This window comes from Salmo salar, chromosome 04, assembly GCF_965601325.2.
Source record: "Salmo salar chromosome 04, fSalSal1, whole genome shotgun sequence".
Classification (NCBI taxonomy): Eukaryota; Metazoa; Chordata; class Actinopteri; order Salmoniformes; family Salmonidae; genus Salmo; species Salmo salar.
In genome coordinates this window covers 45,309,269-45,336,606 of record NC_138294.1, presented here as the reverse complement: position 1 = coordinate 45,336,606, position 27,338 = coordinate 45,309,269, and the positions used below count along the sequence as shown (strand labels likewise).

General features: G+C 46.2%; 1 protein-coding gene across 1 annotated transcript in view; it reads right to left on the bottom strand.

The window, feature by feature from the left end:
• LOC106603020 (uncharacterized) overlaps positions 1 to 25,792 on the bottom strand; it is a 38,939-nt gene extending 13,147 nt beyond the window's left edge. Inside the window, exons 1-7 of the mRNA XM_045716905.2 lie at positions 25,620 to 25,792; positions 24,425 to 24,875; positions 15,110 to 15,260; positions 14,841 to 14,958; positions 9,046 to 9,084; positions 8,909 to 8,950; positions 5,689 to 6,319 (exon numbers count right to left, since the gene is read on the bottom strand). Coding sequence (XP_045572861.2) covers positions 5,689 to 6,319; positions 8,909 to 8,950; positions 9,046 to 9,084; positions 14,841 to 14,958; positions 15,110 to 15,260; positions 24,425 to 24,587 — 1,144 coding nt within the window. The 5' untranslated portion in view covers positions 24,588 to 24,875; positions 25,620 to 25,792. The remainder of the gene's footprint in view (positions 1 to 5,688; positions 6,320 to 8,908; positions 8,951 to 9,045; positions 9,085 to 14,840; positions 14,959 to 15,109; positions 15,261 to 24,424; positions 24,876 to 25,619) is intronic.
• Between the last annotated feature and the right edge of the window lie 1,546 nt (positions 25,793 to 27,338).

Here is a 27,338-nt window from a genome sequence, read left to right as displayed (position 1 = left end):
TTTTAACAAAGCTAATCTGAGAACAAGGCTACCTAAATTCTATCAGCATATCGATTGCAGTACACGAGCGAGTAACACGCTCGACCATTGCTACTCTAACTTCCGCGATGCATACAAGGCCCTCCCCCGCCCTCCTTTTGGCAAATCTTACCATGACTCCATTTTGTTGCTCCCCTCCTATAGGCAGAAACTAAAACAGGAAGCTCCCGTTCTTAGGTCTATCCAACTCTGGTCTGACCAATCGGATTCCACGCTTCAAGATTGCTTCGATCACGTGGACTGGGATATGTTTCCGGGTAGCCTCAGACAATAGCATTGACGTATACGCTGACTCGGTGAGCGAGTTTATAAGGAAGTGTATAGGAGATGTTGTGCCCACTGTGACTATTAAAACCTTCCCTAACCAGAAACCGTGGATTGATGGCAGCATTCGCGCAAAACTGAAAGCATGTACCACAGCATTTAATCACGGCAAGGCGACTGGAAACATGGCCGAATACAAACAGTGTAGTTATTTTGTTCGTAAGGCAAACAAACAAGCAAAGTGTCAGTATAGAGACAAAGTAGAGTCGCAATTCAACGGCTCAAACACAAGATGTATGTGGCAGGATCTACAGACAAAAAGAAAACCAGCCCCGTCACGGACATTGACGTCTTGCTCCCAGACAAATTAAAACAACTTCTTTGCGCGCTTTGAGGACAATACAGTGCCACCAACACGGTCCGCTACCAAAGACTGTGGGCTCTCCTTCTCTGTGGCCGAAGTGAGTAAAACATTTAAACGCGTTAAATCTCGCAATGCTGCCGGCTCAGACGGCATCCCTAGCTGTGTTCTCGGAGCATGCGCAGACGGGCTGGTTGCTGTGTTTTACGGACATAATCAATCCCTATCCCAGTCTGCTGTCCCCACATGCTTCAAGATGGCCACCATTGTTCCTGTTCCCAAGAAAGCTAAGGTAACTGAGCTAAATGACTATCGCCCTGTAGCACTCACTTCTGTCATCATGAAGTGCTTTGAGAGACTAGTCAAGGATCATATCACCTCCACCCTACCTGTCACCCTAGACCCACTACAATTTGCTTACCGCCCCAATAGGTCCACAGACGACGCAATCACCATCACACTGCACACTGCCCTATCCCATCTGGACAAGAGGAATACCTATGTAAGAATGCTGTTCATCGACTACAGCTCAGCATTCAACACCATTGTACCCTCCAAACTCGTCATTAAGCTTGAGACCCCGCCCTGTGTAACTGGGTCCTGGACTTCCTGACGGGCCGCCCCCAGGTTGTGAAGGTAGGAAAACACATTTCCACTCCGCTGATCCTCAACACTGGGGCCCCACAAGGGTGCGTTCTCAGCCCTCTCCTGTTCTCCCCGTTCACCCACGACTGCGTGGCCATGCACGCCTCCAACTACAACATCAAGTTTGCAGACGACACTACAGTGGTAGGCTTGATTACCAACAACGACGAGACAGCCGACAGGGAAGAGGTGAGGGCCCTCGGAGTGTGGTGTCAGGAAAATAACCTCTCACTCAATGTCAGCAAAACAAAAGAGATGATCGGGCGCACCCCCCTATCCACATCGACGAGACAGCAGTGGAGAAGGTAGAACGTTTTAAGTTCCTCGGTGTATACAGTGCCTTGCGAAAGTATTCGGCCCCCTTGAACTTTTCGACCTTTTGCCACATTTCAGATTTAAAACTGTAATTTTTTGTGAAGAATCAACAACAAGTGGGACACAATTATGAAGTGGAACGAAATTTTTTGGATATTTCAAACTTTTTTAACAAATAAAAAACTGAAAAATTGGGCGAGCAAAATTATTCAGCCCCTTTACTTTCAGTGCAGCAAACTCTCTCCAGAAGTTTAGTGAGGATCTCTGAATGATCCAATGTTGACCTAAATGACTAATGATGATAAATAGAATCCACCTGTGTGTAATCAAGTCTCCGTATAAATGCACCTCCTCTGTCTCAGAGGTCCGTTTAAAGCGCAGAGAGCATCATGAAGAACAAGGAACACACCAGGCAGGTCCGAGATACTGTTGTGGAGAAGTTTAAAGCCGGATTTGGATACAAAAAGATTTCCCAAGCTTTAAACATCCCAAGGAGCACTGTGCAAGCGATAATATTGAAATGGAAGGAGTATCAGACCACTGCAAATCTACGAAGACCCGGCCGTCCCTCTAAACTTTCAGCTCATACAAGGAGAAGACTGATCAGAGATGCAGCCAAGAGGCCCATGATCACTCTGGATGAACTGCAGAGATCTACAGCTGAGGTGGGAGACTCTGTCCATAGGACAACAATCAGTCGTATACTGCACAAATCTGGCCTTTATGGAAGAGTGGCAAGAAGAAAGCCATTTCTTAAAGATATCCATAAAAAGTGGCGTTTAAAGTTTGCCACTAGCCACCTGGGAGACACACCAAACATGTGGAAGAAGGTGCTCTGGTCAGATGAAAGCAAAATCGAACTTTTTGGCAACAATGCAAAACGTTGGCGTATGTTTGGCGTAAAAGCAACACAGCTCATCACCCTGAACACACCATCCCCACTGTCAACCATGGTGGTGGCAGCATCATGGTTTGGGCCTGCTTTTCTTCAGCAGGGGCAGGGAAGATGGTTAAAATTGATGGGAAGATGGATGGAGCCAAATACAGGACCATTCTGGAAGAAAACCTGATGGAGTCTGCAAAAGACCTGAGACTGGGACGGAGATTTGTCATCCAACAAGACAATGATCCAAAACATAAAGCAAAATCTACAACGGAATGGTTCACAAATAAACATATTCAGGTGTTAGAATGGCCAAGTCAAAGTCCAGACCTGAATCCAATCGAGAATCTGTGGAAAGAACTGAAAACTGCTGTTCACAAACGCTCTCCATCCAACCTCACTGAGCTCGAGCTGTTTTGCAAGGAGGAATGGGCAAAAATGTCAGTCTCTCGATGTGCAAAACTGATAGAGACATACCCCAAGCGACTTACAGCTGTAATCGCAGCAAAAGGTGGCGCTACAAAGAATTAACTTAAGGGGGCTGAATAATTTAGCACGCCCAATTTTTCAGTTTTTTATTTGTTAAAAAAGTTTGAAATATCCAATAAGTTTCGTTCCACTTCATGATTGTGTCCCACTTGTTGTTGATTATTCACAAAAAAATTACAGTTTTATAGCTTTATGTTTGAAGCCTGAAATGTGGCAAAAGGTCGAAAAGTTCAAGGGGGCCGAATACTTTCACAAGGCACTGTATATCACCGACAAACTGAAGTGGTCCACGCGCACAGACAGTGTGGTGAAGAAGGCACAACAGTGCCTCTTCAACCTCAGGAGGCTGAAGAAAATGTGGCTTGTCACTGAAAACCCTCACTAAGTTTTACAGGTGCACAATTGAGAGCATCCTGTTGGGCTGTATCACTGTCTGGTACAGCAACTGCACTGTCCTCAACCGCAGGGCTCTCCAGAGGGTGGTGGGTTCTGCACAACGCATCACCGGGGGCAAACTACCTTCCCTCCAGGACACCTACAACACTCGATGTCACAGGAAGGCAAAAAAGATCATCAAGGACAATAACTACCCGAGCCACTACCTGTTCACCCCGCTATCATCCAGAAGGCGAGGTCAGTACAGGTGCATCAAAGCTGGGACAGAGAGATTGAAAAACCGCTTCTATCTCAAGGCCATCAGATTGTTAAACAGCCATCACTAACACAGAGAAGCGGCTGCCTAAATACAGACTTGATACCACTTTAATAAATGGAACACTAGTCACTTTAATAATGCCACTTTAAGAATGTTTACATATCTCACATGTATAAACTGTATACTGTATCCTTCACTATCGATTGCATCTTAGCTCTGTCACTGCTCATCTATATATTTTATATATTCTCATCCCATTCCTTTACTAGATTGTGTGTATTAGGTTTTGTTGTGGAGTTGTTAGATATTACCTGTTCGATACTGCTGCACTGTCGGATCTAGAAGCATAAGCATTTCACTACACTCCCAATAACATCTGCTTATCATGTGACCAATAAAATGTGATTTGACACACACACACACACACACACACACATTGATCGGAAATATATACCAAAAATATGTATATTATTTAAAAACATACAAAAATAACTAACCCATTCAAATGACATACCATCATCTTCACTTGAAATGTCTCAATATTGTGAAGAAACAATATTGTGAAGAAATGCAACCCATGAATATGATCTAGTTGAATTACAGGTTCAACAGCCAGGACAAAGAAACAACAATTCTTCATCTCATTGTAAGGTTAGTACACATCCAGCAGGGGGAGACTGGAGAAGCAGACAACTCTGGAAGAGGACTGGCTGCAGTGTGATCAGTAGTCCACTGGGTGGTGCTGGTCTAGCTCCCACTCAGTCTGTGTCTGGTTTGTGAACTGGGTCACTTGTCTGTCGAGCTGGGATGTGGGCCGCTGATCAAAACCACCAGCCTCTCCTGATCACCCAGAGGAACGCTGTCCAAACATTGCTAATTAGACTGATACTAAACTCACTCCTAATATTACACAGTTAGGGAAAACTAGACAAGCTAAGATACTGAGGAATTCTATGGAATAGGGGAGACCAAATAAATACAAAAAATCTGCAACAAGACACAGAGACGCTGCCATAAAGCGATCAACTACAAGGGCAAAGTCAATAACTCACTATATGTGAGGCTCAGCGATACAAGAGACATCTATCATCATACACTGATAAAAGTAATGTTCGTTAAGAGGGACTGTGGAAAACGTTAGACCAACACACAGTAAGAGATGACCCCGAGAGAGAGTAGCCAATAGAGAGGCAGAGGAGATGTGGGACCATGACACTGCTATCCCCCCCCCCCCCCCAAGGCTGCACTGGCCTGCTTTTAGTCTGCCAGTTCATAAAGATTCCACTGGGCTGAGGCAGCATTTGGCTAGGACGCTGGGCAAATAAATCCCCATTGCTAACTGCACTAGGAAAGCCTAACCTACACTACAGGGGCCTACTGCAGATCCATGGTATAACTGTCCATTATGAACACACACCAGGTAAATAGGGATTCGATGTCAGATAATCTTTGTCACATAGGCAATTCTCTTCCCTGCCATGTGGTGGCTGCCTTTTTTTTTGGGGGGGGGGGGGGGGGGGGGGGGTACAACTTCATTACCAAAAGTGTTCAATAAAAATGTGTCCTGGTGTCTACATGCTTCCGGGCCTGAATCTGTTACTCCCACCATTCACAACAATCTCAATATATTCAAGTTTGACCCCAGCTCAGTGTTGGAATGTTGTATCTGTGCCATTGATGCTGTATAAGTGTTCTTCTGTGTTTGAAATATGTATAAAGCTAATATTGGTGATTTACCGCCACCTGCACTGCTGGAGTCCTGAACCAAAATATTGTGTGGCATTCATTTATTGTGGCCACTATAATATAGCTTAAAGCCATTTACAAACCGTATAACCCAATTTGAAGAAGACAATGCTCTGGTCAATGGCTGATCGCTCCCAACCCATAGAAATCCCCACCCAGTTGACTACTTTAAAAATGGTAGAATCCCTTAATAATGGCAATGTCCATGCTAAAACAGGTCATTTCCAAGTAGAGATCTATATACATCGCTATGGAGGGGACCCAATCTCCCATGCTGCTCTACTCTCTTACCTTGGCTGCTGGGTGTCTCCTGGGGGTGGAGCCTGGTTGTGACGGACAGCGGAATGACGGTCGTCTTCTCCGGACCATGTGGTTTGGTGGTGCTCTTCTCTAGAGCGTCTCTTATGGCCGCGCTGCTAGCCACAGGGGATGGAGTGATGGTCCTGTGGAAAGGGGACGGTGAATAGATGCTAGGGACAGGGGACAGAGTGGAGCTTGGGACAGGGGACGGTGAGACACTGGGGACAGGGGACGGAGTGGAGCTGGGGACAGGGGACGGGGTCACACTGGGAACAGGGGACGTTTTGACAGAGCTAGGGACGGGAGAGGGCGTGACGGTCTTCTCTGAAGCTCGCGCTTTGGCAGTGCTTTTCTCTAGAGCGTCTCGGATGGCATTGCTGCGGGGGACAGGAGACGGGGTGACAATGCCGGGGACCGGAGACAATGTTACGGTGCTGGGGAGAGGGGACGGTGTGACGGTAGGGACAGGGGATGGTGTGATGGTGAAGTTCTTGGGGACGGGGGACAGCGCGGTATCCAGCCTCGGGTTGGCAGTGCCAGCTCTTGAGTGAGGTCTGTCGGAAGAGAGGACTGGCTTCTCCTCTGGAGCGTCGACCTCTAAATCCTGCTTCAACTCAGCTTGCTGGGGAAACAGGAAAGAACAGTCAGTGTCCGATTCATTCATACCATTTGATTTGCATATTCAGCAACCGTTCTACCTGAATCCAATGCCTTTAGGTTACTGAGAGGTTTGATGGCATGCTTCCATACACAGTAAGTATCCCCCAAAATAAAATGAAACATGGGGTGCAGACACCATGAGCTAAGCAGGCTGGGCAACTCCTTCGGGGGCCTGATTGGTGTCACACTTTTGCCCCAGTCCCAGCTAACACACCTGACTCCAATAATCACCTAATCATGATCTTCAGTTAAAAATGCAATTAGTTTAAAATCAGGTGTGTCTGCTAGGGATGGGGGGGGGGGAAAGTGTGAAACCAATCAGTCCCCCGAGGACTGGGATTGCCCAGGCCTGAGCTAAGGGCAGGTTTAAGGCGACCTCGGCATCCATCCTATTTGCCGTACTCCTCTGCCCTCCTAATCAACAATCTCAGGGTGACTCCATCCCCACCGGCCTGCCTCTCGTCCTGCCTCTCGTCCTGCCTCTCGTCCTGCCTCTCGTCCTGCCTCTCGTCCTGCCTCTCGTCCTGCCTCTCGTCCTGCCTCTCGTCCTGCCTCTCGTCCTGCCTCTCGTCCTGCCTCTCGTCCTGCCTCTCGTCCTGCCTCTCGTCCTGCCTCTCCATCTCTCAGATCGACAGTTTAAGACCCCTCACTGTAGCAGCAGTACCAAATCACCCCCCCCCCCTTCCCCCACAAACAACTATCAGCTCCAAATACCGTTGCGAGATCATAGTCATTTGGATAGTAGTACAGTTCCAATTAACAACCTGAATTCTACATAACAACCAAATCTATGTTTTAACAAATGGTTTCAGAATCTCAGTCATCGCCTTCCCTGTGGCTTAGTTGGTAGAGCATGGTGTGTGCAACGCCAGGGTTGTGGGTTCGATTCCCACGGGGGGCCAGTACAAAAAAAAAAAAAAAAAAAAGTTGAATGTATTCACTACTGTAAATCGCTCTGGATAAGAGCGTCTGCTAAATGATTTAAATGTCAGTCTCTCAGACCTATCATATTTAACAATAGGGTGGGGTTGTGCATTAGGACTTTGACACGGGTTGGCAGAGACGTGCAGCGGTGTGTTTGGGAGGAGTCTTGTGTGAGGATGCATGAACGGAGTGATAGAGTTTTCTCCTGCGGTTCGGCTTGGCTGCGTGCAGTAGGAGACGAGAGGGAAGGAGATCTCCCCTGTGCAAACCTCAGGAGACAATCCCACAATCCCATCCATCTGTGACTGACACACACTCCTGTCTCTGGCGTTTTAATACCCTGATCAACCATCTGGTCCAGAGGAGCCCAGAAACCAAACTCCAGCGATTCCGCTCCTCGTACACACACACACCACATTTATTTTACCTTTATTTAACTAGGCAAGTCATTTAAGAACAAATTCTTATTTACAACGACGGCCTATACCGGCCAAACCTGGACGACGCTGGGCCAATTGTGCGCCGCCCTATGGGAGTCCTAATCACGTCCGGTTGTGATACAGCCTGCATGCACGCGCACACACACACACAAAAAGAAACAATCACTCAGAAACACTCTTCATTCCACCCCACCCCAGTCCCATTGCAGCATGTGGTAGAGAGCGATGACATACATACTGGAGGGCTGCTACAGTTCAGCTGCTCCCCCAGAGAGACAGAGAGAGAGGTATGAGGGGTGAGGCGGCCAGGCCAGGAGCAGCTGGAACAGAGAGAGAGAGAGAGACAGAGAGAGACAGCTGGGAGAAAGAGGATCTGGAGAGAGGCTGAGAGTGAAGGGACAGCTGGCCTAACCTCCACACCCTGGAACGAGGGAAAGAGTGAGAAAGAGAGGGAAAGAGAGAGAGTGAGAGAGAGAGAGAGAGAGAAAAAAAAGGGGGTGTGGGTGTCCAGAAGAGTCAGACGTGTTCAAGCCATATTTAGGAGAGCCGAAGGGTGGATTAGTGAAACGCAAAGCACACTTAGCCAGGATATTTGAGCAAGTGTTTCGAATTCGAACCATCCATATCTGTGTCATGGCTATTCGTGCTGAAACCTGCAACTACCAGCACCGCTGAGACAATGACTAATTCATTGCTTTCTCAACCCCATACCCAGCCAGAAATACTAGGAGATTAAGGTTGTGTTTTCCTGTCTTTGTTTACGTGACACTTGATTATATGCCACTGATGATATCATCAATGTCGCTGTTCAGGGAAATGACGATCAAATGACGACCAAATTACTTGCCCTCCCAACCCAGGAAATAACCCAGCCTCTTACTCTACAACCGTGCACAGCCTTACACATACCTAAACTCTGTGTTAATCAATGGAGAATTTGTTTATTTTTTTATTACCAGCATAACAGGTAAACCAGTGTATTAATAGTAGTAGTTTGATTCAGTATTAATATTAATACGGAATCAAACTACTGAATCAAACTACTATTAATACACTGGTTTACCTTTAACATCGCTGCATACCTACCTTTATCAAGGCATAAGCAAAGCAAATGTCCTCGATGTACATAGTGCACAAACTCTGATTGACGGAAGCCAAACTCACAAACGTGTTCATGTAATACTTACTTTTTCCAGTGCTGCTGGTGGCTGCTGCTCACCCACTGACACCTGTGGGTTGAACACACAAACACAGGCATTACTGGGTAACTAATAGCTTCTGAGCAGACGGACAAAGCAGTGATACGTGCAGTACATAACCATACCTGTAGAGGGGGCCATGTCCTCACTTCCTCAGTGTTCTCCTGTTGGAATAGCATGAACATGTCAGTTGGTATGACAGATTTAAACGCACTTTACTTTCTCTGACTGGAACCTGCTATGGGCGTGCAACCAACGTATAAAGTGTAAGCACACTGAAGACCTGCACGGCCTATACATTTAGATTCATTTCCTTGTGCTTATTCGGACTACTCTCTAAAAATTTCCGACGTGATGTTTGCGGTACCAGCCCGTGGGTGCCTGGGATGGGCACTGGTATGCTCGACAGGCAAGACGGGAGTATCCACCCTGGCCTGCGCTCGCTATGTGCAAAAGGGTTGCCATGACAACGCGGAAAATCTTGTCCCTCTTTTTAACGTAGCGTGAAAACGGAGGTATCCTCCCCCACCACACACACACAATACATGTGACACAAACACACTTCTCAATTTCATGGTTTGGTTCAAATATCTAGGGTCAAACCAAATATGCAGGGTTTACTACAACACATAATAACCCCCCTCCACAAAAAAAAATCACTCCCCCTCCTTCACAATTAAAATACTTAATTTACATATAGATTTACGCAAACGCACAGGGGTGGCACATTTACACACTAAGGACAGCACAGGAGGTTGGTGGCACCTTAATTGGGGAGGATGGGCTCGTGGTAATGGCTGGAGCGGAATCACTGGAATGGAATTAAATACGTCAAACACCTGGTTTCCAGGTGTGTGATGCCATTCCATTTGCCCCGTTCCGGCTGTTATTATGAGCCGTCCTCCCCTCAGCAGCCTCCACTGACTCCCAGACAGAGGGAAACACAAATGCAATAGGGAGGAGAGGAATGACAGGAACTGTACAAAACAAAGTGGAAGACAAGATGTAAGGAGGGAAGAGAGGGATGGATAGGATGTGGTTGAGATCAAGGGAGAGAGGTGTTTGTTACGGAGTCTAGTTGATAGGTAATCGACAAGCCGGACTGTTCCCCGGACTCCGCGTGTAGGGATTTGTACAATGCATGAACAAGGCTATTGAAGTTGACATTGGCGTCTGTCTTTATTCCTCTATCCAACATATCATACTGAAACAGGGTATCAGAAGTGGCTCGAAAACCACACGTATGTTATTTTTGTAGCTAAAAACAGTATAGGTACAGTTACGTTCCATATGCGAACACACGCCGTTTCCTACTCCTAGTCACAACACTGATCAACTCGTTGTTAGCTGGCTAGCTAGCATCACTACCTACCTCTATGACTGAAGGCAAACAAATCTCCTATTCCATCGCTATGGCAGCGAACATTCCGTCACCATATCCCATGGTTCTCACAGGGGACTGGAATACTAATTGGGACAATTTCAGGGATGAATTCGAGGACTATGCGCTGGCGACCGGTTTACATGAGAAACCCAACGAGGTACAAGAGGCAACTCTGAGGAGTTTAATGGGCAGCGAATGCAGGCACATCTACCGGCACAATCTCACCCTCACAGCACGACAACAGTGTGATGCAAAGGCTATATTGGATGCTTTGGAGAATTACTTCAAACCCGCCAGAAACGTCATTTACGAGCGGTTCGTTTTTGGAAGCTGCAAACAGGAAGAGGGTGAGTCAGTACACAACTTTGTAACCCGTTTGAGAGAAAAATCCGCCACTTGTGAATACGGGGGATTGAAAGATGAATTGATTCGTGACAAAAATAGTACTGGGAATTGCAAATGAGGATACGCACCGGCATCTACTGAGAGCGAGAGGCTTAACATTAGTAACTGCCATCGAAATGTGCCGCACTGCTGAAGTCACTGACATGAGAGCAATGGAAATCGAAACCCCACGCTCCGACGTTGATACTGTTCACGCTGTTGCTAGGCAGACATTCAGACAAAACCAATCGAGGCAGAGTAATTCACCACGAACGGTGAACACAGAGAGCCCAATAGCATGTAAATACTGTGGGAATACGCACACACACGTGGCAAAGAGCACTGCCCTGCCTATGGAAAACCATGCAGAGCTTGTGGAACTAATAATCACTTTGCAGAAGTGTGTCTCAAAAGCAAAAGAAGGGTGAGTGAGTGCAACATTCACTGTGTTGATGATGTCACTCAATGTTCAGAGCTGAACAGTGAAAGTGACATTTACATGCATGAATCCATTGGGGCTGTACACTCAAGAGGGAAGAAATGGTTTGTGACACTACGATTACACAACAAGCAACAACAATGTCAACTGGATTCCGGTGCTACATGCAATGTAATGAGCTACAAAGACAAAATCAATCTGGCACCTGACACACATCTATTGCCCAGCGATACTAGACTAAAGCTGTACTCAGGAGAGCTAATGAGCTCTATGGGCACCTTTGAGACCGAATGTGTTATTCGGGGACGCAAACACAAGCTGTCCATGCGAACGCCTGGGACTGATGCAGTTCACTGTACCAAATGACCTGCACGTTGTGGATCATGTCCAGCATGGAACCCTGTCCAAAGAACAACTACTCAGCAGATATGATGATGTATTCAACATGCCCGTTGAATCAGTGCCTGGGGAGGTACACTTTGAAGTGGATGAGAGGCATCACTCCAGTCCAGTGTGCTCCTCGCAATGTGCCCATTGCAATGAAAGTGGCTGTGAAGGCCCAGCTGGACAAGTATGAGGCCGATGGCCACATGACATCTGTGACCGAACCAACTGACTGGATCAGCAATATGGTCATAGTGAAAAAAACAGAGAAGCTGAGGGTCTGCATCGACCCAAAGCATCTGAACCAAGCACTGAAACGATCCCACTACATCATGCCGACACTAGAGGATGTCCTCTACAAGCTTCCCAAGGCCAGGATTTTCACCTTGATGAATGCCCGAGATGCATTCCTTCAATGCAAGCTGGACAAAGAAAGCAGCTTCATGACTACCTTCTGGACCCCCTGGGTCGGAAACGCTGGCTCAAGCTCCCGTTTGGTGTCTCAGTGGCGCCTGAGGTATACCAATGCAAGCAGCACGAGTTACTGGCTGGGCTCAAGGGCATGGAACCCATCGCCGATGATGTCCTGATGGTAGGCTGTGGTGACACAGACAAAGAAACAGAACGCGACCACGATGTGAAGCTCCTGCCACTGACGGAGCGCTGTTGATCAGTTAAGCTTCGTCTTGGCCTGAAGAAGCTGCAGTTCAAGGTGAAAGACGTCCACTTCCATGGCCACATTCTCTCGGCAAAAGGCCTGAAGCCGGACCCAGACAAGGTCCGAGCGATCCTCGACATGCCAAACCCGTCTGATGCAAAAGGAGTACAGCGTCTCATCGGTTTTGCAAACTATCTTGCAAAGTTCATGCCACACCGATCAGCAGTCTGTGAGCCTCTGCGCCGGTTGCTGGACAAAGACACACCATGGCACTGGCTACCCAAGCACGAGGCCGCAGTGCAGGAGATGAAATCTCTGGCTTCATCCATGTCAGTGTTGCGCTACTACGACGTCACGAAGCCTGTCACAATCCAGAGCGACTCCAGCCAAAGGGGACTTGGATGCTGCCTTATGCAGGAAGGCCAGCCAGTTGCATTTGCCTCGAGAACGCTCACCCCCACCGAACAAAACTATGCACAAATTGAGAAAGAGTGCCTCAGCATCGTCTTCTCCTGCCAGCGATTCCATCACTACTTATATGGTCGAGAGCTGGTCACTGCTGAAACTGACCACAAACCACTCATTGCCATATTCAGTAAACCTCTCCTCAATGCGCCCAAGAGGCTTCAAAGCATGCTCCTAACTCTGCAAAACTACAGCCTGAAGGTCATTTACAAGCCAGGACCAGAGATGTACATCAGCGACACACTGAGCAGGGCAACAGCACAATGTACAGGCAGAGGCACTGCCCATCAGCGACAGGCCATCTGTTCGCTACAGCAGGAACAACAAGATGTTCAACAGATCAATCAGGCAGACTACTTAAACATCACAGATCACCGCCTAGCCCAGATCAGGCCACACACTGACAAGGATGAACACCTACAGTCACTGAAGTCCATGGCTCTCGCAGGTTGGCATACCTGAAAGAGGAGACACCTTTCACAGTGAGAGAATACTGGACCTTTCGAGATGAGATCAGCGTGCAAAATGGCGTCTTGTTCAGAGGTCAGAAGATCATTATTCCCAAATCACTACGTCCAGAGATGCTTACCCGCATACACTCCATGCTACCGCCAGGCTCATGAAACATTATACTGGCCAAACATGCAAGCAGAAATTAAAGACTTTGTCAGCAAATGTACCACATGCAACGAGTATGCTCATGAACAGCAAAAGGAAACCATGTCACACGAACTGCCCACAAGGGCCATGGCAAATCGTCAGCATGGACTTATTCAGCCACAGACAAAAGGACTATCTTCTCATTGTTGATCACTACTCTGACTTTTGGGAAATTGAACTGCTCCCTGACGTGTCTGCAGAGACCGTCATAAAGCGGTGCAAGGCGCAGTTTGCAAGGCGCAGTTTGCAAGGCGAGGTCAGCCTGACAAGGTAATCACGGACAATGGCCCACAATTCACTGCACAGTTCAAGCGTTTCGCCTCAGAATGGGAGTTTGACCACGTGACCTCCTCTCCAAGACACCCAGAAGCAAATGGCAAGGCAGAGTCAGCTGTCAAGATTGCAAAAACCTGTTAAGCAGGGCCGCGCGCGACAGCAACGACCCATGGAAAGCAATCTTACAGTGGAGGAACACACCCACCGAAAACATGGACAGCAGCCCAGCACAACGCCTCCTGTCCAGACGTCTGAAGACTACCATCTCCATATCTAACAAGCTACTTGAGCCCTGCGTCATGGTTGGCGTCACGGACAAACTGCGTCACAGAAAGCAGCTCGCTAAGTGCTTCTACGACCGGACTGCTCGAGACCTACCAGAGCTGGAGGTGGGTGAAACGATAAGGATGAAACCGCTGCCGGGAGACCACACAGGACTTTGGAGGCTGGACACGTGCCTGCAGAGAGTTGCACCACGTTCTTACCTGGTGGATGTTGGTGGCTCCCTCTATTGTCGCAATCGGGTGGATCTGCGCGTAGCAGAGCAGACAAACCAGAACACGCCATACACTCACCTAGATGAGCTGGATCACAGTCCAGGCCTAAGGGTAAGGGGCGCAGAATTGAGACATGAGCCAACTGAAGGTGAGGCTTCTACCCCACCAAGCTCTCCAGCTCGTGGCCCTAATCCTACCCCTGTCAGAGCCCATACTTACTCACGGGTGGGTCGGCTGTGCAAGCCACCGGACAGGCTTACTCTGTAAGCAAGAGACAGTGTTAACTTGTCCTCTGTTTATAAGAAAAAAAAGGAAGATGACAACTGAAGTAAAAAGAAATATCAAGCTTTTTCAATTGTTATGGCATGACTTAGGAACTTAATGTTATGCCGTTATGGTTGCACTTTCTATTGAAAGGGATAATGTTACGGAGTCTAGTTGATAGGTAATCGACTAGCCGGACTGTTCCCCGGACTCCGCGTGTAGGGATTTGTACAATGCATGAACAAGGCAATTGAAGTTGACATTGGCGTCTGTCTTTATTCCTTTATCCAACATATCATACTGAAAGTGTTTTGCGAGTGTTGGAGGTAACAATGGGGAGTGGAAGAGGGAGGGATGGAGTAAGGGAACAGTCAGGAGAGGGAGAGATAGAAGGGGTGATTTATTTGGCTGCTGAGCAATGACTCTCCCTCGTCTCATTGGCCCTCAGCTGTGTCCGAGATTAATGACAGCAACAGGAAGGTCTCTCTCACATACACACAAACTCTCACCTTTAAATTGAGCTGTATCCCTGGCTGTGTTTTGGGAAGCAGGCTCTCTCTCCCAGTTCTGACAGATTCTGAGACGGGTCTGTTTACCAGGTTGCTCTTCGGGGGAGTTGTCTGGTGGCTACAGACGGACCAGACAGGATAATCAAAACAGGAATGATAGAAAATGGCAAACCCCCAAAACCAACCTCCTACTCAATTTGATATGGACTATTACAACTCCACAGAACTGCAGGTAAACATCACTGCTGGCATTGCTGACGTGTCCGTACCGTGTGCTATTGTGCAGGCTTGGAGGTGCTTTCCTCTCCACAGGCCCAGAACAGATGAGTTTAGAGGTCTTCAGCTCGTCCACCTCTCCAATCACCATGACCGACACATCACCGTCCCTGCCCAGCAACCAGCTCACATTCTTACGGTTGGCTACAGGGGACACGAAACATACTGGAGTTATATTATTGGACATAACAGAGAACGAGACATTCTTGCCAAATGAGGAAAACCAAGGTTTGTCATGTTTATGTTTCTGTGGTAAACAGACAGACATTGATGGGTTCCATATATGGACAGCAGTAGAGCAGATGGGGGAAAAACAAGAGAAAAGACACCAAAATCATTGAATACTATGACGTGGTTACATTGGGTTAAGGCTGAGAAATGTTCCTTCGTGGAAGAAAAAAAATCAGCACACACACACACAGGTTCAGTAGAGGCAGCTATCCAGCCTACTTGCCTTGTAAATATCCTTTTCTATTATGATGTTGTTTTCTGTATGTATTGTGATTGCTACAAAACGACAAACTGGAATGTCCTCAATGAGGCTTTCTTAATCATGAGGGTTTTGGTTGAAAAGAAGGGGAGGCACCCCTCCAGAGCCGATTACCAGTGAACTGGTTCTGCCAGCCTGTCCTGTGGCAAATGCAGGGAATTCCACTGGGGCAAACCACGATGACATGCCCTGAACTCAGCCCGGGCAAGTCAAAACATACTAGCTAGGCAAACACACTGTAGGCATACAGACAATTGTCTCAAAACGCAAGACACTAGCTACAGACAACAAACACATGTCAAACTTGTGCTCTGGACTCTTGGAACCCTGTCCCAATACTCCTTCACACCTTGACTCACATCACACCCCCTCTGTTCTGAGACCCTCATAAACCCGGGGCCTAAGTCATGTTCCCCTACAGATTGTGACGCAAACAGTGCCATTTCTGATTTAGTACGTACTATATCCCTGAAATCTGTGGCGCGTTCAAGGATCACGCGGGCCTAGTTACTGTGGCAATAAGACGCCCCGCCCTGCACTGCAGTCTATCATCTGCCACTAGGAAACGTCACCAGTCTGCCACGTTCTGTGCTCAAAGCTCAGACACAAACCAAAAACGGACCTAACCACACACAGGAACACATACAATGTACGGAAAAACTGTCATAACAGCACTAGTCATATAGCCTACATGCTACATATTATACAGATGTACACATACACGCTACATAAATATAATTACAAACATTCAACAACACATTAACTACAGTATATACACGCCAAACTAAATGGTAAATATAACTGAACAGATGAAAAACACAAAACCTTTTTTATTTTTGCCATATTCTTGTCCTTTTGATCTCCACAATGCTTGTTCTGCATGCTTCCTGCTGGGTTCACAGCTAATATTTGGAAGGAATGTGTATCAGGGAGTGTGTGTGTGTGGTGTAACACTGCAGTGTGTATCAGGGTGTGTGTGTGTAACACCACAGTGTGTATCAGGGAGTGTGTGTGTGTAACACTGCAGTGTGTATCAGGGTGTGTGTGTGTGTAACACCACAGTGTGTATTGGGGAGTGTGCGTGTGTGTAACACTGCAATGTGTATCGGGAAGTGTGTTTGTGTGTGTGTGTGTGTGTGTGTGTGTGTGTGTGAAAACTGCAGTGTGTATCGGGGAGTGTGTTTGTGTGTGTGTGTGTGTGTGTGTGGTGTAAAACTGCAGTGTGTATCGGGGAGTGTGTTTGTGTGTGTGTGTGTGTGTGTGTGTGTGTGTAAAACTGCATTGTGTATCGGGGAGTGTGTGTGTAACACTGCAGTGTGTATCGGGGAGTGTGTTTGTGTGTGTGTGTGTGTGTAAAACTGCAGTGTGTATCGGGGAGTGTGTGTGTGTGTGTGTGTGTGTGTGTGTGTGTGTGTGTGTGTGGTGTGTGTGTGTGTGTATCGGGGAGTGTGTTTGTGTGTGTGTGTAACACCGCAGTGTGTATCGGGGAGTGTGTGTGTGTGTGTGTGTGTAACACCGCAGTGTGTATCGGTGTGTGTGTGTGTGTGTGTGTGTGTGTAACACCGCAGTGTGTATCGGTGTGTGTGTGTGTGTGTGTGTGTGTAACACCGCAGTGTGTATCGGGGAGTGTGTGTGTGTGTGTGTGTGTGTGTGAACACCGCAGTCTGTATCGGGGAGTGTGTGTGTAACACCGCAGTGTGTATCGGAGAATGTGTGTGTGTAACACCGCAGTGTGTATCAGGGAGTGTGTGTGTAACACCGCAGCGTGTATCGGGCAGTGTGTGTGTAACACCGCAGCGTGTATCGGGCAGTGTGTGTGTAACACCGCAGCGTGTATCGGGCAGTGTGTGTGTGTGTGTGTAACACCGCAGCGTGTATCGGGGAGTGTGTGTGTGTGTGTGTAACACCGCAGCGTGTATCGGGCAGTGTGTGTGTGTAACACCGCAGCGTGTATCGGGGAGTGTGTGTGTGTGTGTGTAACACCGCAGCGTGTATCGGGCAGTGTGTGTGTGTAACACCGCAGCGTGTATCGGGGAGTGTGTGTGTGTGTGTGTGTGTGTGTGTGTGTGTGTGTGTGTAACACCACAGCGTGTATCGGGGAGTGTAACACCACAGTGTGTATCGGGGAGTGTGTGTGTGTGTAACACCGCAGTGTGTATCGGGGAGTGTGTGTGTGTAACACCACAGCGTGTATCGGGGAGTGTAACACCACAGTGTGTATCGGGGAGTGTGTGTGTGTGTAACACCGCAGTGTGTATCGGGGAGTGTGTGTGTGTAATGCCACAGCGTGTATCGGGGAGTGTAACACCACAGTGTGTATCGGGGAGTGTGTGTGTGTGTAACACCGCAGTGTGTATCGGGGAGTGTGTGTGTGTGTAACACCGCAGTGTGTATCGAGGAGTGTGTGTGTGTGTAACACTGCAGTGTGTATCGGGGGGCCATTGACTTGTAGGAACAGCTGCCCTGGTCGTTAGCAGATAGAGGCCTCTGTTCTCCCGCCCTCCCTGTCTGACATTGTCGGTTGATAATCAGTGCATTGTGGTCAACTGCAGCCAAGAAAAGACTTCCTCCTGACCTGACGCACACATCAGGCAGAATCAATGCACAAACTGACATGTGCTACAGTGACCTACAGCCAGCCATCACAGAGACTCGTTTTCATCCACTGTTACAAATCTCTCTCGACCAAACTTCTCAAGTAGAAGCTCTGGGGGTGTTGTCTTGTGATCTCAGATTCTCTCGGTGGAATGCCAAGGGAAAGTACATTGTGAACTGAGTTATTACGACACAGATTTCTCATACAGGGACTGGCTACCTACCTACAGAAAGAAAATGCAGACGGGCAAGATTCTGCAGTACACCAAACCAGTTTCAGGATAGAATTACGGCCTGCCTCTTTCTATTTGTAGCTATGCATGTAATGAGCTATCTACACAAGAAAACATGATTCCCTCTCTAACATAGGGGTACAAAATAGACTCTGTGAAACTGCCACTATCTTTCTATCGCGTGTTCCTATTTTAATCTGTTATCTGTTTTTCCAACACTCGCACACAAACATTCCAGACATCAGCCTGCCTCTCCTTCGCACACACTAGTGCTTCACCGGGAACAAGAATATCTAAATGAGGGCATTGTACACACACACACACACACACACACACACACACACACACACACACACACACACACACACACACACACACACACACACACACACACACACACACACACACACACACACACACCACACACACACACACACACACACACACACACACACACACACGAGGAAAAGCAGCCAGACCTATTCTGCTTGAGTGCATCAGATTCGGCATTACGCCTGTTTCAACTGTTTGTTGCGTGTGTGTCTAGTGGGTGGACAGCTTACGCTCAGACGGGCTGGGTTCACTGATAATGCCCCTTTAAAAAAACGATTGATTAGTGAACCAACAATTCAATCAATTAAGGGCGAGTCAGCTGTAAGTATGTAATTTCCTCAAATGAGATAGCAATGTCACATCCTGATTTGGCACCAGGCCTACTCTTTCAGACATAGTTATTGGAAGTGACTAGAAAGGTCCGATGGATACCTTCATTCATGAACAATCTATTGAACTTGATGCAGCTAAAAAAAAGGATTACTACTCTTCATGAAGAAATTAAACATTTGACCAAGCGTCTTGAACTGAATAAGGATTCTGTGAGACTATTGGCATCTTTAAATGCTTCCTATCAAGACATCCAACAGGATCCTAATTTGGACCTTCCCGGACTATGAGACATTTCCGCCACTGCACCCCTCTACTAGCTTGAACCAGAAAATGGCTGCTCATTGTTCGACTCCAGGTGAGCGTAAATGGATGGGTGTCGGAACCAGAAAGAAGGAGAGGAATCGTTCGCCTTTTTCCCCCTGCGTCCGGACTTAAGACTCTCAAATCGCTTTGAGCCCCTGTAACAGCTGTCTTCTGCCGGGGGCTTGGGGGGGTTCCGTCCATGGCTGTGGATGTCCCTCCAGCTACCTCTCCCTGTCCTAGTCAATCAACTGCCTGGGCGAAGCCTGGACCACTGCAGCCCCCCTCCGCTGGGCCATGCTCTCTGGATCAGAGCCATTTCCCTTTGGCTGTTGTGGCCGGTGTCTCAGCAGCCCTCTTCTCAGGTGAGTTCTGTGGCTCTGGTCTCGCAATCTGCTTCGAGACATGGCAGAGACCGGATCATTCTGGCTATTGTGATAGGGAGTTCAATGGTGATGCATATATCTGTACCTGGGGCAAAGACTTTGTGTTTTCCTGGGGCCAAAGTTCAGGATATCACCAGGTTGATTCCCGAGGCTGTGAATCAGTCACCAGAGGCTGATACTGTCATAGTTCATGTGGGGTCAAAGTTCAGGATATCACCAGGTTGCTTCCCGAGGCTGTGTGTCAGTCACCGGGGGCTGATACTGTCATGGTTCATGTGGGGTCAAATGACATTATGAAGGGCAGCTCAGAACGGCTGAAGATGGATTGTAAAGAACTGATTGGGTCTCTACTTGACACCAACAAACACCCTACCCTCTCTAAATCGTGGCATTGAACGGTTCAGCAGACTTTTAGCTCTCCATAACTGGCTACGAGACTATTGCAGCTCCGTGGGTGTATCATTTATTGACAATTTTGATACCTTCTGGAAACAAAGCTTGTATTATAAGGAGGATGGGATCCACACAAATCATTTGGGTTCCTGGATCCTTTCACAGCTCTATAAGGCTGCATTGAGACAATGACTTATCAATTACCCAAGTCCAGCTCATTTAATCCCTACCATTGGTTCGCTGAGATGTCATCATGCTTCAGAAAAATGAACATTATCCTAGGGGCGTTGGAAGTCACAATGTAAGTAACCTAATATATGTCCCTCTTACTTCCCTGAATGCCTCTGCTCATCCCACAGGTATTGTATGCAGTAATCATATGCCTATGAACTAGTGTTATACTGTTAGCACTGAGGTGGTGTGCCCTAGTAGGAAGTCCACTGTGTGCAGCTCAGCCTGCACTTATAAAAATAACCTGAGCATGTCTACCTCTGCTAAGCTTCCCAGTAATGCAATGAAAACAATAAAGCATCCCAGAAAAATGTTAAAAATAGCCCACGTTAACATACGTATCTTAGGAAACATGGTTCATGAAATCCATAATTTACTAGTAACAGATGACATTCATATTCTGACTATCTCTGAAACTCACTTAGGTAATACCTTTGATGATACAGTGGTAGGAATACATGGTTATAAGATCTACAATAAAGACAGAAATGCCAAAGGTGGAGGTGTGGCTGTTAATATTCAGAACCACATTCCTGTAAAGCTTAGATAGGATCTCATGTTACATACTGTTGAAGTAATACGGATACAGGTTCATCTGCCTCACCTAAAGCCCATTCTGGTGGGAAGCTGCTATAGACCATCAAGTGCTAACAGTCAGTATCTGGATAACATGTGTGAAATGCTTGATAATGTATGTGGTTTCAATAGAGAGGTATACTTTCTGGGTGATTTAAATATTGACTGGCTTTCATCAGGCTAACCACTCAAGAGAAAGCTTCAAGCTGTAACTAATGCCTGCAACCTGGTTCAGGTTATCAATCAACCAGCCAATGTAGTTACAAACGGTACAGGAATGAAATCATCAACATGTATTGATCATATATTTACTAATGCTGCAGAAATTAGTTTGAAAGCAGTATCCAAATCCATCGAATGTAGTGATCACAATATAGTAGCCACAGCTAGGAAAACCAAAGTTCCACAGGCTGAACCGAATATTGTGTATTAAAGTGTTGTAGTGATTGTAGTGATTAAAAGTGTTGTAGCGATGTGAAAAATATTTGTTGGTCCGTGGTGTGTAATGACGAGCAACCAGACACTGCACTTCACAAATTTATGAAATTGCTTATCGCAGTTACTAATAAGAATGCACCCATTAAGAAAATGACTGTAAAAAAAGTAAAATCCCTGTTGATTGATAAGGAATTGTAAAATTTTATGGTTGAGATGGATGAGGCAAAAGCGATGTCAAATAGGTCTGGCTAATTGAGAAATCATGAGACTAAACTGAATTTAAAAAAGAAGAAACTACACTATGAAACAAAGATAAATGACATAAAGAATAATAGCAAAAATCTTTGGAGCACCTTAAATTACATTTTGGGAAAAGGCAAATTCCGCTCCATCAATTATTGAATCCGATGGCTCATTCATCACAAAACCCACTGATAATGCCAACTACTTGAATGATTTTTTAATTGGCAAGATTAGCAAACTTAGGCATGACATGCCAGCAACAAACGCTGACACTACACATCCAAGTATATCTGACCAGATTATGAAAGACAAGATTGTAATTTTGATTTCCATAAAGTAAGTATGGAAGAGGTGAAAAAAACTATTGTTTATCAACAATGACAAGACACCGGGGACTGAATGGAAAATTACTGAGGATAATAGTGTATGATATTGCGACTCCTATTTGCCATATCTTCAATTTAAGCCTACTAAAAAGTGTGTGCCCTCAGGCCTGGAGGGAAGCAAAAGTTATTCCCCTACCTAAGAATAGTAAAACAACCTTAACTGGCTCAAATAGCCGACCAATCAGCCTGTTATCAACCCTTAGTAAACTTTCAGGAAAAATTGTGTTTGACCAGATACAATGCTATTTTTCAGTAAACAAATTGACAACAGACTTTCAGCATGCTTATAGGGAAGGACATTCAACAAGCACTACCTGAAAGAAATTGATGATAAAAAGATTGTGGGGGCTGTTTTGCTAGACTTCACTGCAGCTTTTGACATTATAGATCATAGTCTGTTGCTGGAAAAATGTATGTGTTATGGCTTTCCACCCCCTGCTATATTGTGGATAAAGTTACCTGTCTAACAGAACACAGACGGTGTTCTTTAATGGAAGCCTCTCCAACAAAATCCAGGTGGAATCAGGAATTCCCCAAGGCAGCTGTCTAGGCCCCTTACTTTTTTCAATCTTTACTAACGACATGCCTCTGGCTTTGAGTAAAGCCAGTGTGTTCATGTATGCGGATGACTCAACACTGTACACGTCAGCTACCACAGCGACTGAAATGACAGCAACACTTAACAAAGAGCTGCAGTTAGCTTCAGAATTGGTGGCAAGGAATAAATTAATCCTAAATATTTGAACAACTAAAAGCATTGTATTTGGGACAAATCATTCACTAAACCCTGAACCTTAACTAAATCTTGTAATGAACAATGTGGAAATTAAGCAAGTTGAGGGAACTAAACTGCTTGGAGTAACCCTGGATTGTAAATGGTCATGGTCAAAACATATTGATACAATAGTAGCTAGGATGGGGAGAAGTCTGTCTGTAATTAATTAAGCGCTGCATTATTAACAGCACTATCAAGACTCTGTGTATATCCAAGGTCCTACAGGCTCTAGTTTTGTCTCACCTTGACTACTGTTCAGTCGTGTGGTCAGGTGCCACAAAAAAAAAGACTTAGGAAAATTGCAATTGGCTCAGAACAGGGCAGCACGGCTGGCCCTTGGATATACACAGAGAGCTAACATTAATGATATGCATGTCAATCTCTCCTGGCTCAAAGTGGAGGAGAGATTGACTTCATCACTACTTGGATATGTGTGAGGTATTGACATGTTAAATGCACCGGGCTGTCTAATTGAACTACTGGCACACACCTCGGACACCCATGCATGCCCCAGAAGACATACCACCAGAGGTCTCTTCAAAATCCCCAAGTCCAGAACAGACTATGGGATGCTCACAGTACTACATAGAGTTCCATGTAGTCATGGCTCAATCCCAGATCAAGTAACTCATGCCAGCAGTAAAATTTGATTTAAAAAACAGATAAAAATACACCGTATGGAACAGCGGGGACTGTGAAGCATCACAAACATAGACACATGCATACAAACACACGATAACATGCGCACTATACACACACGTACACATGGATTTTGTGTTATAGATAAGTGCTATTAGAGTTGAGGCCTGGGGGCACACACTTAATATGTTGTGAAATCTGTTATGGATGTATTGTAATGTTTTTCAAATATATAACTGCCTTAATATTGCTGGACCCCAGGAAGAGTAGCTGCTGCGTTGGCAGCAGCTAATGGCAATCCATTATGAATACAAATACTAGAAACCTGAGTTGAAGACCTATTTCTCTCACCCCAGTGATGCTACATGAGGCCGGGCTACTTCCACATACCCTCCAGTGTTCCTATTGTGATGGTAAATGGTACCACTGGTGAGAAACTGCGGGTAGTGATTTAACAAAAGACAAGTAGTCTTTTCAGCCATTACCTACCCTCTTAGCCCTGCTGACACTCATAATATAAACAGATAATGCCATCTCATTGAAACAAAGTGCATAACCTACTCGCAGGCAGACACAGACCCACATACAGAGGGCCTGCCAACAACAGAAATGACTGATACTGAATACATTGGCAGTAGCCTTAAGCACATCACAGGATGTTTCTCAGAGGTAAGCCACATGCTTGCAGCTCAACTTCACACGGCAGCTCCCTATTAGTTAATCCACAGCAACAACTACAAAAACACACCAACATATCGGAGACTTGCCCGATGTATCTGCCTTTAGAAAGACCAGATGGGCAGGTTTCAATGAAACGTGTTTGTAGACTTATTTCATAAGCAGATAACGATACTTTTTTGGCGAAAAAAGTTACACAGCCTCCTGTCACACAGACCCTGTGTGTGAAGATGTAGCAGGAGAGGCAGCAGAAGAGGTAGGGAGGAATGAAGGTAGTACCTGTACTCGGCTTTGGTCTATGGTCTTCTTTCTCCTCACTTTCCTTCCAACGCCGCACCTGCTCCTGTCTCATCTTCAGGAACAAGGTCTTCTTCTGGTCCTCGTTCAGGGCCTCCAGCACATCAGGATCGATGTACATGTCCTTTAGTATCTGCTGCAGCATGGTGGTGGCGGCGGGCTGGAGGTGGAGGGGTAAGGCGGTAAGGGCTGTTCCAGCAGGTTGCCCAGTCTAGCAGGGCGTGGATGGGTACTGTCCTGACTCCTTGGGTCGACAGTTTCCTGAAGACGTGTTGGTTTCTAAACAAGCTTCATGAGGAGAAGAAGAAGATCGAGGCTCCTCTGTCACATACACAAGCTGTAGACAGCTTCCTCTGACGTCCTCTACACTGACACTCCCTCCTCCCTCGTCAGTCGTCCTCAGTACTCATCAGGCAGCCATGGCTGGGTGAATCTGCATCAGGGAAAATTACACATCACAACCTCTGTCAGCACTGTAGATGATTGGCGCTCCCTGCTGTATGCTAATCATGCTGCTGTTAAGTGCTCCTAGCCACTTGTCCTTCCTTGTCTTTTGATTTATTTTCTTACTTTTCCCCCCTTTGTCTCTTCTCCTCTTAAGATGTAACTGCTCATTGCCTTCTTTTTCAATGCATAGTAAATCACAGCAATCTCCTTTCCCTTCTTCAGACGAATGATAGAGTTCAAACCCTGGTTTCCTCACCCAAGCCATAGTCAGGGCTCTGAGAGCGACTGTCTGGCCCTGGATGGGAGGAGATTCCAAAGGAATGGGGCATTTTTTCTGCCGTCAGTAACCCACCCCCACATCCCTTTCCAACCGCCCTTCCTTTTTTTCCTCTCTTTCTTCCAAACTCCCATGAGATGGCTGCTCCATTTTAACATGGTCGTTGTTTGGCTGTAACCAAACTACAAGGTCACATCCCAGGACAGCATGAGTAGAACGCTGCTCTAGCAGAGGGGCTGAAAGGACTTCACTAGGCATGGTGGTCATATTAACAATGGAAACAGCACAATCAACATTTGGAGGACTGTCACTGCTGGAAAACAGATTGGTTTAAACTCAACACTTGGTGGGGGGAAAAAAATACAAAAAGAAGAGAAGCGAGTGAGCCAGTAATAGAGAATTCAGCAGAACGTGTGCGAGAAAGGATGTGTTGTTTAAGGAGGATGTACTCACAGTGGGGTGCAGACGCTCCACGGCAGAGTAACTACTCGGGAGAGTGAGTGTGCTTGTGTGTCCTCCTCCTTGCCTTTGTGTGGGACTGAGCTGATGACATCACAGCATTCCATGAACTGTCTCTCACTCTATCTCCCCCTCTGTAAGACACACACACACAATAATTATCTTGGTGGTGGGGGGGGAAGAGTCAGGAAACAGAGCTCAGCCAAGCTAGCTGTAAAAGAGGTAACAGCATCCTGTTGAACAGAAATAGAGAGATCAAAACCAGCTGCTGGTCGAAAACCATGTTTCTACTGCCTCGATTGTGCAATTTTATTGCTATTTAAAAAATAAAAAATAAAATAATAATCCAATTGCACATTTTGCTTTTACTTATCACATTTCTCCTCTGCAAACTATCTCCTCTTTTCTTATTTTTTAAAAGCTCTAGCACTCCACCTTCCCTGAATACATAGCTCCTCCCCCCGTTAAATTCTAGTCCTCTTCAGACCATATTTGTCCCCTTAATCCCATACAATACCTCTATCGCTTTCTCAAAACCAAACTAACCAACGAAACACTAACATATAGAAAAAGATAAGTCTACAGTTGTCTTCAGAGATGCCAATATCTAGTTTACACAATGCCCCACTTCCAAGTTTCAAATTCAAGTGAATAGCACTCTCTGGTGGTCAAACACTTTGGCTTGTAAATTAAGTTTTTTTTTTTCTCACAAAATGTCTTTATCCATAACTGCAATTTGTCTCATTTAGTCTCATCAGATTAGTAAAATTATATGGATAGGTTTAAGCCCCCCGAAAAACGATTTAAAAAAACAATGATGATACCATTTAAATACAAACAATGGACACTTGTCCAGTAGGCTTAAAGTCTACTGTAAACCATTCCTGTACCTGCGTTGACGTAAAACTGATATTAAAGAGCTGTTGTTTCCCATATACTGAAGTGATTGCTCGCGTTACCCTAATCAGACGTTGCGTGCATCAACCAATGGTTGCGTGCATCAACCAATGGTTGCGTGCATCAACCAATGGTTGCGTACCGCGTCATCGACTGAAACTAGATCCCCGACATACTGGTCTTGACGAGAAGAAACAAATCGAGTAAATGTGGAGGAGTTAAGATGGAATGTCGCCTTGTAAAAGTATGTTACAGGCACTCTTAATATTTGCCCCGAAAACCGGACCATCTGGTTGCTGAAGACTTGGCAGAGGCGATCGACCGACAGATTTCTATAATATGTGGTTAGCTGATAGGTATTTTACGTATCAGGCGTCATGAAATCTGGCAGACATCAGCAGTGTCTTTCTGGTAGCATCACTCCATCACAGCACAACATATTGCTTTAACCAATTGCACCATCTGCTGGTTGTAGCCTATTTGAAAAGACTACAAGGATGATGGTTTTCAGCTTTTTTTAACTAGGCAAGTCAGATAAGAACAAATTCTTACTTATAATGACGGGGAACAGTGGGTTAAACTGCCTTGTTCAGGGGCAGAACGACAGATTTGTACATTTTTAAACTCGGGGCTTCGATCCAGCAATCTTCCGGTTACTGGCCCAACGCTCTAACCACTGGGCTACCTGCCGCCCCAAAATAGCACTTCAAAAATCAGATTAGGACTTGTTTAAAATGACATGTTTTCAGGAGTCGGTTTAACGCCGCAATCTTCTCCCACCCCCCAAAGGTTTTCAGGTGTAGCATCCTCCTCATC